This window comes from Choloepus didactylus, assembly GCF_015220235.1.
Source record: "Choloepus didactylus isolate mChoDid1 chromosome Y unlocalized genomic scaffold, mChoDid1.pri SUPER_Y_unloc1, whole genome shotgun sequence".
Taxonomy (NCBI): domain Eukaryota; kingdom Metazoa; phylum Chordata; class Mammalia; order Pilosa; family Megalonychidae; genus Choloepus; species Choloepus didactylus.
In genome coordinates, this window is record NW_023637624.1 from 1,795,474 (window position 1) to 1,809,698 (window position 14,225).

Sequence of the window (14,225 nt, forward strand, 5' to 3'; positions counted from 1 at the left end):
CATAATTCACAGGACATAGAGTACTCAGGAAGGTCTTGCCTCAGTCATGGGAAACCATTAGCCCTAGACTTAGTACTGCTCTAAACCTACTTTAAAAATCATAAAAGTAAGATATTACAAGCTTTAAAGCAATGACTACTGCTAAAATTACAAAACAATGAGTTGTAGATAAATCAACAAAGGAGAGAAAATGAAAAAATTCACTTGAGTGGCTCAATGCAGATTTGTGCTAGTAGAAAAAAGAATCAATGCACTTGAAGATAGGTGAACTGAAATTATGTAGTCTGCAGAACACAAAGAAAAAATAATGAAGAAAAATGACTAGAGCCTCAGAACCCTGTGGGACACCATTAAGTGTACCTAATATGCATAATGGGGGTCCCAGATGAGAGGAGAAAGGGGACAAAAAAATATTAGGCAAAATAATGGCCAAAAATTTCCCAAATTGATGAAATACATAAATCTACACATCCAAGAAGCTAATGAAGTCTAAGTAGGATAAACTTAAAGAGAGCCACACCTGAACACATTATACTCAAACTATTGATAGACAAACACAAAGAAAGACTCTTGGATGCAGCAAGAGAGAAGTTTCTCCTCTTGTACAAGGGATCCTCAATAAGATTAACTGTTGAGTTCTCAATAAAAATCATGGAGACCAGAAGATAGTAGGATGACATATTCAAAGTAATGAAAGAAAAAAAACTGTCAACCTAAAATTATATACCCAGCAAAAATTTCTTGCAAAGGCAAAGGTGAACTAAAGATATTTTCAGCTATGCAAAAGCTGAAGGAATTCATCACAACCAGACTGGCACTATGAGAAATGTTAAAGGATGTCCTCCAAGAAGAAAGAAAATGATACCTGATGGAAATCTGGATATACACAAGAAATGAAGAACACTGGAATGATAACTTCATAGATAAATATATAATATTTTTATTACTATTTACATCTTTAAAAAATAATTGGCTCTACAAGAAGCCTCAGACCAAATGACCAGCTTCTGACCAGGAAGTTCAATACACAACACAAAGATGCGCTTAAGCCCACGAATCAGTCTAGGTTCTTCCTCTACCCTTCCAAAGGATCCAGTATTGAGGAAGGAAAACCTGCAGGATCTGATGACTTAGATTCAAGGAACTTGTAACTGTTACTTATTGAATTATGACCTGGCAATCCCACTTCCAGGTATATACCCTAAAGAATTGAAAGCAGAGACTTGAATGGATATTTGCACATCAGTGTTCACAGAGGCATTATTAACAATAGCCAAAAATTGGAAGCAACCCAAATGTCCATCAACCAATGAATCGATGAACAAAATGTGGTTTATGCACACAATGGAATATTATTCAGCGTAAAATGGAATGAAGTTCTGATACCTGTGATAACACGGATGAACCCTTAAGACCTCATGTTGAGTGAAATAAGCCAGACATAAAAGGACAAATACTATGTGATATCTCTTATATGAAAGAAATAGAATATGCAAATTCATCAAAACAGAAAGCAGATTACAGGGTACTAGGAGCCAAGATGGGGATAGGGAATGGGGGGGTTAATGCTTAATGCGTACAGAGATGCTGGAAAAGTTTTGGTGATGGATGATGGTGAGGGTAGCACAACATTGTGAATGTAGTAAACACCACTGAATTGTACACCTGAAAGAGGTTAAAATGGAAAATTTTATGTTGTATTTGTTACCACAATAAAAATGAAAAATAAAAAAACCCAGAGAATTATCATGACTTGGCAATTCCACTCCTGGGCATATACCCAGAGAATTAAAAGCAGGCATTAAAACAAAAACTTGTACACGAATGGTCATAGCAGCACTGTTCACAAATGCCAAAAAAGTAGAAACAAACCAAATGTTCATCAGTAGTTGAATGGATAAACAAAAATGTGGTATATCCACACAATGGAATATTGTTTGGCCATAAAAAGAATGACATGCTACAATGTGGATGGCACTTGAAAAATATCCAGAATTGGGAAATCTATAGTCAGAAAGCAGATTTGTGTTTGCTAGAGACTGGGGGGAGGGGAGAAGAGGGAGCAACTGTGTAATAGGTACAGGGTTTCCATTTGGGGTATGAAAAGTTCTGGAACTAGATCATGGTGATGGTTGTATAACACTGTGAATACACTTAATGCCATTGAATTGTATGCTTCAAAATGGTTAAAATGGTAAATTTTATGTTATGGGTATTTTACCATGCACACACACACAAAGTCTCTCTCTCTTCTGCCTTCTTAGGCCACCACCATCTCTTTCTTTGTGCAAATCACTTAATGATGTTTCTGATAAAGAACATAAAGTTATCTCTCAGTGCCCCAAATATGAAAACTTATTATTGGGTGTCACTGCTTTTAGTCACCTGGGTTATAAAAATGGGTCAGAATGCCTTCTGCCTTTGGATGTCCACAGGCAACCCTCTGACTGTTTCATTTCTGTCACTATTCTGAATCTTTGTCTTAGGAGGTGGGGTATCCCTAATTTTCCCAAAGAGTCTTAAAACATTTTGAAGACAGGGATGGGATAAGGCTACAAGGAAAATCAGGAGTCCCAAAAGATTAGTGAACAAAGTTGTGGTGTTTAGTCCTTTCGTGAGGAGATGCTGTGGTTTTGTGCTTCTCTCCTTTAGTTTTGGTGTCTGGTGATCTTCAGGCAATGAGAACTCTTCCAGTGGGGTAGTAAAAGATCAGAGATGTGTAGAAATCAGGTGCTAAAGATCCCTCTGAGGCCCGGGAAGGAAGATACTTCCCAAAGTTGAGGCAAGTGTCCAGACTGGCACTGCTGGAGGCACTGCCTTACAGGAGGTTCTAGCAGCTCCACTGGGCAGCCAATGGAAAAATCAGTTCCCAATAGTAGATATCACTTAGATCAACTGAAGCACTAGAGGGCCAAATGTATTTAATGTGAATGTGTGTGTGTGTGTGTGTGCATGGTGGTTGGGGTGGGGATGGGGGGTGGTCAGAAGTCTTTGGCTGTGGCTGCGCAGAGGTTTATCATGGTTTCCACCTCAGTCAGAACAAAATCCAAAGTGCTTACGGTGGCCCTCAAAGCACTACAGTACTTCCCTGACTTCCTACCACCCTCCAGCTCATTTAGTCCCCTGCAGCCACACTGGCCTCCTCACTATTCCTCAAACACTCCAGCAGCAGTGCTGCCAAAGGGTCTTTGCACTTGCTCTTTTCCCTACATGGACCACTCTTTCTCCAGACTGCAGTGTGACTCATCTTCACTTCCTTCAAATCTCTGTGCAAATGTCACCTTTGTAATAAGGCCTTCCTTTGTAATAGGCCACCCAATTAATACTGCCACCTGCTTACTCCCCCTCCTGATTCCCTTTACCCTGCTGTACTCCCCCCACCCCCCAGGGCTTTTAGCACCGTCTAGCATCCTAGTTAATGTGTGACATTTGTTGCTTATTGGCTCTCAGCTCCATCTGAATGTCAGCTCCACGAGGGCTAGGATCTTTCTTTTGTTCATAGCTATATCACCACTACCTACAATCATGCCTGGCATATAGTAGGGACTCAATATTTCTTGAATGAATGATTTATTCCCTACTGTATCCTTAGCATGCAGAACAGTACCTAACATACACTAGGAGCTCAACAGATGTTCATGAATGTATCGGGGCAACTGGGGCACATAGGAGGACTCACCCCCTTATATAGCTTTACAGGTTGTTTGATACTTTATCACTCCGATTGGTACAACAAACATGGAGGTTAAGAGGCCCCACTGTGGGGTGTAGAGGAGCATCTCCAGTTGAGGGAGGAAGTCAGAGAAGAGAGTCTACCTGTATATATCTACCACCAAGCCCACCCCCAGGCAGCAGCCTCAACCACTCAAATAATTTTCTTCTTTCTGAATCTGCTGCCACAAATTCACAGCTCAGTGTCATGGAGGCAACACCGTCAGGGAAACTTCTGGAAGCCTGGCATACAAGGTAGATGCTTTTTAGCCTACATCTCCCTCAATCCCTGTGATACGGAAGAAAAGCCAGTTTGAACAAATTGTATGAATCAGTCTCCAGCTTCTGAGTGGCCCATGGGGAATTCATAGACTCACAGATGCTGTTGCTGCAGTAACCTTAGCAGCAGGCAGATGGCAGACAGTGAACTGAGAGAAAACTGCGCAGATCCAAAGGACTTTGCAAAACAAGGATTCGTTTGTGCACAGTGAAAAAGGAGCAGACTGCAAAAGCCCCCTCATATTGTCCAGACTTCTCTGAATGTAAGGAGCCCTGTCCTCAGAATGAGGGTTCAGGAGGGATCCTCTGAAGAGGAAGCACAAGCCCCAATGGTCTGTTGGGGGAGACCAGGGCGCTCTGCCTAGTGCTAGGAGTTCTGGGCAAGAGGCCATATGCAAGAACTCCAGGGCCCATTTTAAAACGCAGGCTTAGGGGAAACATTAATTCCAAGAAATCTGAATCTGGTAAAAGATCAATTTTAAGTACTGTGGCACCTGGAAGAGATGGAGGGAATGCCTGATGTTGCCAGGTGATTCTGGCCATGTTAGAGGCCAGACATGGAGGGCCAATGACATTTGCTGGAGAGCTTTAAGCCCTTCTCAGGGGATACTAAAATGGTTTATTATGATTTGGAGAAAGGAGATAGCCTTTTCCTTTCACATAGAGTAGGAAACTGACTGCTGGATATGCCAAATTGGAAACTTCTAGAACACCCCAACCCTCCCCACCAAATTAAAAATAGAACCCAGTCTGGGATTTCAGGGGCAGGGCATGAAATCACAGTGTGACTTCAGAATAGGAGGAAATGGGGGCAGTGGTGGTAGTTTGCAACCCACCCCAGTCTGCCTTAATAACCTTGTTAAGCCCAATTTTGAATACAGTTGAGTTCTGGAATTAATTGGGGACGATAAAAAATTAAATGAGGCTGTGGTAACTGTACTTCACATTGTGGTTTATATATTCGAAGTTTTTTTCTAAATCATCCCTTACTGAGCATATGTCCATTGATCTGGCGACCTCATTATTCTATACCTGTTCATTTTAGTTAATAAGAGCAGTTTGCCTTTGCTTGGCACCTTGGGACAGCAACTAACCTTTACTATCCTGCTACATGGGTCACTGTTTAAATTCTCTAGCACCATGCCACGTTCAGACATGTCTATACCAATGGCCTAGATCTAACTCAAAACTAATTATCACATCAGTGATTTGGTGATGGCGGATGATTTAGAAACAACTGTGTCCAAAACATTAACTTCCCTCACTGATTTTATGTCTCAGGCCATTAAAGAGAAACAAGTGTGAGGATTCTCTCAGACAGTAACCTTTTTGAGAATATAGTTACCTGCAGCAACCAGAGAAATTCTACACAAGACAGACAACACTTTTTGTCTTAAAAGTCATAGTTTTGGAACTAAAATGGGGGCCCAGAAATTGACTTCTTGGGAAATTAGTTAACATATCCCTTTTGTGGGTAGAAGCTTCCTTTCCTCTTGATCCTACCACCAGTTCAAGATATTCTCTGGGGGTCTGTTCTGGACCAAGAGTGAAAGTATAACCCATTGCTAGGGTTCTTGCTCAGGAAGTTGTTCAGAGATGGGACATCCCAGATTCCACAGTATCTGCTCAGGGGACACATTTCACAGCTTCTTATTCCAAGAGTAAGCTCATAATCTAATAATCAAATGGATCTTTTCTCTTGCCTTGTACCCCAAGCAGAGGTGGGCCTGAAAAATGGAATGGGTGCCTTAACTCACAGCTCAGCATACCATTTATTGAATAATCCATCGTTTTGTCAAGTATCTGAAATGGTTTTATTATATGCTAAATATCAAGTTTGTTTCTAGCCTGACTTCCAGTCCATCCATATTCCTTGTTCCCAGACCAGTACTGTGCTGTGAGTGGAGGGTGGAAAAATTTTTCTCCCTGCCTTCATGGAGGCCAGTTTTTGATACTGTACAGATGTGGGACTGGAATAGGTCACATAGCTCAGTCTTCATCTGAGTCACTGGGGCCCATGTACTGGCAGACAGCATCGTAATGAAGCTCCACCAACTGATTATTTCTCCGCAGCTGCACCAAAGCCCGGCTCTTTTCTCTGTCTCGGCCCAGCAGATGTCCCACCTGGAGCAGGGTGGGGTGGAGTTGGCAAGGCCAACACCAGATCATGGAACAGCCCCTGCATCACCCCCAACCCTCCATTCCCAGGTCTGGGACTCACCCTTCCAGCCTGTGGTCCCAGCACCACCATCACACACTTGCCCTCCTCCTTAGGAATCAGGGTCTCCAGCATGTTCTCCCTCAGGCCTGCAGATGGGGGAGAGGGGAGTGAGGCCTGCAGCCAAGGCCAGCTGGGTCAGGGTCTGTCAGGTCTTCCCTGTATTCCCTGAAGCCCCTCTACACCCTACTGAGAGATAGAGTCCCACCACACCCATTTCACAGATGAAGATACCTAGAGAGCAGTTCATAGAAATAATTGTAATAAAGGAAGCATTTACATACAATGATGATGATGATGATGGTGAGGATAGCAGACACCATTTATTGGGGGAATATTTTAAGCTCCACCCTGCACTGGGAGTTCAAGACACCCTCTACAAGGCACCAGTCATAAGAGGGAGAAGTAGGTAATTTCCATGCTAATTTTACAGATGAGGAAAGTGAAGCTCAGATAATAACTATCACAGAAGTTTTAAATGTTCTATACAAGTATGCTGGCCCTGACAGTAAATCTGAACTCTGCCCAACTTCCCAGTCATTGCCTGGGCTGTGCTCTTGACATAAGACACCCTTCTCAAGAACAGCCTCTAGGATGATAGTGATCAGCTGCCATCCCTCAGACTCACCTTCCAGGACTTGGCCTTCATCTGTCCTACACACGCAAGTATCTGAGGTCAGGACATCTTCAACTGTCATCTGGAAAACTTTAGAGAGTTAAAGAGGCCAAGTCCCTAGGGGAGGAGGGGACCCAGGCTGTGGAGTTCCCACCTTGGTGTTGTAATACTGGCCGCCCTTGTGCAGTTTGTCCACAAATCGTACACGCAGGTCCCTGCGCAACCAGTGCTGACTCCTGGGGGTTGATTTCTGATTCTTGGCTGCGGGCTTATCTTGTCTATAGAGAAGTGGTCAACACTGGGCTCAGTTCATCAGACACACGTTCTGTTTGCCGCACCTTTTCCTGTGCTGTGAAGCCCACCCATAATGCCGTTCCCAGTTTCTTCTAAGTGCCTGTCTTACCTGGAAGGCTTCCCTGACTGCTCAAGCCTACCCATGCCCCTGGACTCTTCCCCCATCCCAGATGCCCAGGGACCCACTGGTCTGGAGGGTGTTTCCTCTTTCTTTCTGAGTCCTCCCGCTGGACATGGAGATCCTGATTCCAGAGGGCTGTACATGATGAGTTTGTTCCATTCCATTGCTCTGAGGAAGTTCTGGGTACCTGGCCTATTCAAGGGGATGTGGGAAGAACCAGAAAAGAGCCTCAGTGTCTCACTGCCCTTTCCTTCCAAGGCCATATCTCAGCCTAGGGTCATCCTCCATCTGCCAAAGTACCCCTTCTCACCATCACACCTCTGCCTGGTCTACTAGAATGCCCACCACCTTCCTCTCAATCTTTTCTGCCTCCTTCAGGAAGTCTTCCCCAACCACCCCAGTCCACATTGACAGCACTTACCTGAGTCAACTGCCTGGCAGGGGCCAGAGAGATCCTGGAGAGCTCTGTGTGCAATCATCTCCCAAACTGCCCAATCCTATCCACACATCTTTGCCTGGGCTATTTTGCCTGCCTAGACTGCCTTCCTCCTTGGTCATACCGATATCCTAACTGCTCCCTCACTCCTTGGCAAAAGAGAAGGTCATCACCCCAAACAGACAGACCTCCTGAGGATAGGAACTGATTTCCTCCACTATTCCTTCCCCCCTCAGAAAGAGGCTAAAGACCCCAGGGGACTCTATTCCATTCAATTCAGTTCAACATTATTCAAACAACCCGAATAAAGCCACATCTGTTCATTTTCACCTCCTGACCTTTGAACAGAAGTCACACCTGCTAGGGAGACCACTGCCCCCTCCCCTCTGCAGATCTAACACTTAAGCTACAACTCCATAAGCTATATCCCCAGGAATACTCCTCCAACTTCTCCAGCTGTGTAAGAGGCTTACTCACTGATATCCAAGGAGTTCTTGTCAAACTCCTTCTGGGAAACAGGTCGCAGGCAGTACTCACTAACAGTCACCACGCGGCTCGCCATCGCCAGGCGAACCATGGCCCGAACGTTGTCGGGATCAATACCCTCCACCTAAAGTGTTGGGGGGAAGAAGTCAGGCAGAGCTGGAGTGGACTCCACCCATATACCCTCTTCTCTATAATATGCCTGTTCCCTGTGTCTCCCCCACCAACTGTGACCTGAGGGCTGGGATCAGACCTGGGTCTTGTATCTCCCTGACCAGACTGTGACCCCTGGGGGCTGGTACCAGGTCTGCTTCCTGTTTCTTTCCTGCCATACTATGACCCCTGAAAGCTCAGGCACATTATAAGCATTTAATCCTCAGGGATGTGTGGTATGTGGTGTTCTCTCCCTTTTTGTGGGAAATGGGGGCTCAGAAAGGCCCAGCATGTGATCCTGGGTTACCTAGCATGGCAGTGGGCCAGCCAGCCCTGAAAGGACTCCCAGCCTTTCTAGCCCCAAATCCAATTGTTTCTCCCTCTGATTCTCCTGCTGATCTTCACTGCTGCCTGTCTTGGGCTCCAGGGAGTTCTTGGTTACTCACGTTCCCATAGAGGCCTCGGTAGGGGCCAGACAGTACCACCACGGCTCCTCCAGGCACCAGCCCTTGAGGCTGGTCTTCCTTCTCCTTCTCTTGCTCCTCATCTGGCCTCGGCAGGTGAGAAGAGCTGGTGGGGGCCAGGGCCTGGGCTGCGGTCAGGTTGGCGCCCAGCCCTAAACCCTTGGGCCTCAGTGAGTTGACACGGGGCTTCACCACTCTGTAGGAAGGAATTTGGGTTTGTTGGGGAATGCAACAGCCTGCAATATCCCACTCCCTCCACCCAATTCTCCACACCATCAGTATTTTTAAGAATATGCTACCTGAGCTTGTATTAGGACTGTTTTTAACCTACAGAAATGGCAATTTCATAGGGTTCAACCTAACAGCACACTGTGTATACCATCTATTACATAGTATATACAGTGGGCTCTAAGGCAGAGCCTGTAACCAAACACATTAATATTTCTGCAGTGGACATTGTATGAATACTCATACCAAGTGGGAAAAACAGACCATAAAATGTGCACCATCAAGTCAGGTTGTGCTTGGCTGCCAAAAAAAATTTAAGAAAAAAAATGTTAGCTTTCAGAATACTTTAGAGTTTGGAATTGCAGATAAGAGACTGTGAATCCATGTAATAATGGAAAAGGTTTAATCTGTTCTTATTCTAGGCCAGGATCTATTATCAGTGCTTTATGTGCAGAATTTCATGCAGAACCCCGTAACAGACCTGTAAGGTCAGCACTGTTATTATCTGCAGTGCTCAGATGAGGAAAATGATGCCTGGAGAGGCAAATTTTACATGAAAGTTTACATGAACTTTACAAAGTACAAAGAGCACTTGGAAACAGTAGTGGAAGGGGCGACTGGACTTATTACAGCACTAATGTGTCTTTGTTCACTGCCGGAATGTTTAGTTCTGGGCTGGCAGTAGCCATGGGCACCTGTTCCCTGCCCCACCTGAACTTACTGATTGAAGGTGCGGCCAATGCCCTCGCCAGGTTTCCAGCCCATGCCCCGCAGCATGGCCAACCCATAGGCCTCCACAGGGACTGCCTCATAATCTGCCTCGTCTGGCACCTACAGGTTGAGGAAGAAGGAGGAAGGTTGGGCTTTGTTTATGCTGTTCCCTCTGTTTGAAGTGAACTTTCTATCACCCACCAGGCGACCTTCTATCTGCTTTTCCAGTCAGCTCCAGAGTCAGTTTTGATTTCCTCTAGCTACCCATCACTTCACTCCTCCACTCAGTCATTCAAAAACTATTTATAAAGCAAGTATTCTGTTCCAGGTGTTGTTTTAGGTGCTGGGGATAATGCAGTGAACAAAGGAGACAAAGACCTCTGCCCTTGTGGGGCTGACATTCTAGTTGTGGAGACACGCAATAAATAAGATACATAAAACGTGAAGTGTCAGGTGGTGATAGCATTTGAGGAAGAAAAACAGCATGTTAAGTGGATGCAGAGGGATGAAGAAGGGAGTGTCACTGAGAAGCTGACGTGTGAGCAGTGACTAGAAAGAAATGAGGGAAGAAGCCATGAGGAGGGGAGAAGGAAGAATGCTCCATGCAGAGAGAACAATAAGATTAAAGGCCCTGAGGCAGGACAAGACTTGGTATGTGTGAAGAGTATCATGAAAGTCAACATGACTGAAATCGAGATGAGGAGGGACAGAGGGTTGGTAAGAACTTTTATTTAGGAGACCTGGGCAGGAGCCAGAGGACCCTGAGTCAGATGAGACCCACAAGAGGGTTTTGAGAAGGTGAGAGACGATGTTGGAAGATGAGAGACAATGTTGGCTCAGACCCGGGTGGTGACGGTGAGAAGTGGTCAGATTCTAGATGTGTTTTGAAGAAGGAGATAATGAGATTTTGCTGATGGACCATATATGGGGTATACAGAACAAAGACAAGAGTCATCAAGGATAACTCCAAGATGTTTAGTGTGAGCAAGAGGAAGAATTGAGTTGTGATCAATTGAGATGTGAAAGGCTGTGGGAGAAGGTCTGTAGGAGGGAAAATTAGAGAAATGAAGTCAAAGCCGGAACTGGATGAGGAGTCAAGTGACGGTTTTGTTGTTGTTGCTGTTGTTGTTTAAGATGAAAGAAACCAGAGCACATATGAAAGCTGATGAGAACAGTTCAGTAAAAAGAAAGGGTGGTCTGGGGCTGCAGGAGAACTAGGCCCCGAAGATGCATTGTGAAAAAAATCATGAATGAAGAGGTGAAGAGCTGGGCCCATGCGTATGAAAGACTGACTTGTGGTTACTTCTGTGGACACACCCCTCACCTTTGCTGTTATCACTTCCCACCCTCACCTCTCTCCATCTTTTTACATTCACCCTCAGCTCCAGATACACCATGAGTTGCATCACTATACTAATATCCTGCCACCATGCCTTTGCTCAGGGCGTTGCTCCCCTCAGATGCACTCACTCTGCTCTTCCCTTTCTCACTAAACCCTACGTATTCTCCACTCCCACCACTCTGGTCTGAGTTCTCATCTTCTCTCACCTGGACTATACAATAAGCATTTCACTGGTCCCCTTGCTTCCACCTTTGCCTCCTACTCTGTAGTAGGTCAAGTCCCTTCTCTGCTCAGGGCCCTCTCCTGGCTCCTCTCTCACTCAGAGCAAAAGACAATGCCTTGGCCTTGGCCCTTCACAGTCTAGTCCTCACCACCTTTCTGATTTCATCTACTCCTCTTCTCCCTCACTCATTCCACTCTAGCTACACTGGCCTCAACACTCCAGGCAGAGTCTAGCCTCAGGCTTTTATATTTCCTGTACCCTTTGCTCCCCATCTTACTAATTCCAGAATCCATGTAGCTTTTGCACATCCTGGGATCTCTACTCAACAGTACATCCCAAAAGGACGGAAAGAGGAAAGGATAGGCAGCAGGCCCCTAGTTCATACACAGACTTTCCCTGCTACATGCAGGGAGAGAAACCTAGCAGGCAGGGTGAAGAGGCTAGGGCAGGAGGGGTGCAAGAGGCCAGCTCACTGTCTCAGCCTGGGGTTCGCTGTCTGCCCCTTCCCTGTTGTGGGTGCATCCTTTCTGGATCATGGGGATAGCGAGCGTGGGGTCAACACCCGCACTGTCTCTCTCCTCCAGAGACTTCTTGGATTCTAAGGAAGAATGGGAGGGAGCAATGAGGTCTCACCCTACATTTGCACCTTCCTCCCCTTCTTCCTTAATGGGTAGGCAAGGGGTAGGGGTCACTCACCCTCAACAAGCTCCTCCACAGCCTGGGACAGCATCCCATCCACTACAGCCTCATTTTCTCTGGATGGCCCAGGGGCCTGGGTTGGTGGCTGCCTGCGACGGCCATTCTTGATCAAAGGGATGATGAACTCGTTGGGGACTTCTGAGAGTTTCACACTGATGCCAACAAAGGGGGTGAGGTTGGGAAAGTAGCAAGGTCAGTGGATTTTGAGACACACCCCTTCACCCACACAAAACACAAGAGCCAAACTCATCTCCAGCCCCACTGACCACACACTCCATTCTCCTGTCTGGCTCTTCTGTTATGTCTCTGACGGCACCTTCTCTGGATTTCCCTCACCTCCCCAATTCTTAAGTGTCGGTGCCTTCAAGGAATCAGCCCTGAAAGCTTCCACGGTGACTGGTAAATCACCAGCCTGGACTCTCTCCCCTAGCTCCAAGCTCCACTTCAGCCTCCTGCACGGTAGATTCTCTTCTGGAAATACCTCCTTCAGGCCCCTCAGACTCCTCTTTCCAAATTAAGATGATGATAGCCTCCCCTAACCTTAATCTGTCACTCCCTGTATCAGAGCAGCACCATCACTTCAGCTGAGATAGTAGGGGTCCCATCAATCTCCCCTGCTTTCCTCTCTCAGAACGCACACGCCTCAAGGGTCCCCAAATCCTAAAGACACTCCCTCTCAGGAATACATTCTCTCGTCTCCATCCCCACGGTCATTGGGCTCTATTTTCCCACCTCTCCTACAAACTCCTGCCTTCCCGCCTCCACGAATTTGCTCAGGCTGTGCTTCAGGCTTTCCAGGCCACTGTCAACATGACAATCAACTCGGATTCCGCCCTCCCGCTGGCTTCCCACAGCACCGATTCCCAGAGGGACGAGGGACCCAGCGCATCACCTCTGCAGTTCCCTCCCTTCCACGGTCTTTAACAAATCCTTCTCCTCCGCGGCTGCCTCCGCGCTGCTCCCCAGGTCCGCCACACGCCTCCGGACAGAGGTGCGACTAAAGCTGAATGAAATTGGTCCAGTAGAAGCTGCCGCCTGCCGTAAAACCCTCTCTTCGGCGTCCGCCATCTTGCCTCTTTTCCCAGGCCTGTGCGCTGCCTGCCGGGAAGTTTAGTTTGAACTCAATTCTCAGGGTGCGGGCCCACGAGAACAAGAACTACCCTTCCCATAAAGCACTGCGGCCGAGGCGAAGACGGATATGAGGTGTAGGAAGTAATTGTCGTTATTAAACTCCATGGGAGCGCGTCGCACAAAGTATACGAGCAAATGTAGTTCTTCAGGTGGAATAGGCGTGGCGGAAGGTCGGTTTATTCCTGCCGGTTATTTAGTTGTGTAGACGTTTGACAAGTTTGTATTGAGCGCCTACTGTGTGCATCTTGCTATGGCGTACTGATGTGGGAAGTATAGATAAAATAAACCGTTAAGAAAAAAAATCATTCAGTAAGCGCCAGTTGTGTACAATAATAAAAAACAATAGACATTTCAGTGGTGCTTCTGCTGCCAGACGTAATATTCGGCAGAGTGGTGGAATCAAACATTAATCAAATAGGCTTCCCCCTGTATAGAGGCTCGTAGTCTACCGGGGAACAGGGACAACTAAACAGATTTTGGTAAAGGTAGTTCCTAGCAACATTAAACACGTTTTCAGAGTCCTGTCCTAAGGCTTCATAGATTAATAAGACAGGTCTCTCTCTTGTGTAGGAGCTTAAGAGTTTGTAAAGGCGAAGATCGATAATTAAACAAATTGGCACAAGAAAGAATACTACACTTTGGCTTCAAATTTATCCCAAAAAAGTCATCAAAGATGTACAAAAAGATTTTTATACAGGATGCATCGTAACATTATTGTGGCAAAGCTTGAAGACCACTTAAATGAAAAACAGAAAAAGATGGGGTAAAGGAATTACAGCACACCCTTTGGATGGAATGAATATGCTAAAGCCTTTGATTGTGACAACATAAATATAATTAAATAAAGTGGGGCCTTGGTCACAATGTTGTAGCAAGTAGAACAGAATGGTGGTTCAGAGAATGGGCTTGAAAACAGGCAGCCCACTATCCAGTCAATCTCATGGCTGTGTTTCCAGGCCAACAAGCCCTGGGCATTCTGGGATGGGCCCTGGAATCTCAAGGTTCTCAATGCACAGCAACAACAAACTCTTTAACTTTTTATTTTGAAATAATTTTAGACTTAGAGAAACTTGGCAAAAATAGTACAAGGAGAATGTATGACACCAGAGGTAAAGA

General features: G+C 45.8%; 1 protein-coding gene across 1 annotated transcript; it reads right to left on the reverse strand.

The window, feature by feature from the left end:
- Window positions 1–3,387: 3,387 nt before the first annotated feature.
- GPKOW (G-patch domain and KOW motifs) lies at window positions 3,388–13,056 on the reverse strand. The gene is made up of 11 exons (XM_037824706.1): window positions 12,871–13,056; window positions 11,976–12,130; window positions 11,753–11,877; window positions 9,725–9,834; window positions 8,758–8,971; window positions 8,153–8,285; window positions 7,305–7,431; window positions 6,979–7,102; window positions 6,837–6,906; window positions 6,212–6,297; window positions 3,388–6,114 (listed from the first exon to the last, which is right to left on the reverse strand). The coding sequence occupies exons 1-11, from the start codon at window positions 13,044–13,046 to the stop codon at window positions 5,980–5,982; spliced, it is 1,455 nt and encodes a 484-aa protein (XP_037680634.1). The 5' UTR covers window positions 13,047–13,056; the 3' UTR covers window positions 3,388–5,979.
- Between the last annotated feature and the right edge of the window lie 1,169 nt (window positions 13,057–14,225).

Coding starts and splice junctions, on each gene's coding strand:
- GPKOW (XM_037824706.1), bottom strand. CDS start 13,046: ATGGCGGACGCCGAAGAGAGGGTTTTACGGCAGGCGGCAGCTTCTACT. Junction 9,835..11,752: donor GCGAACCCCAGGCTGAGACA/GTGAGCTGGCCT, acceptor CTCAACCTGTAG/GTGCCAGACGAGGCAGATTA. Junction 6,298..6,836: donor TGAAGGCCAAGTCCTGGAAG/GTGAGTCTGAGG, acceptor CCCCATCTGCAG/GCCTGAGGGAGAACATGCTG.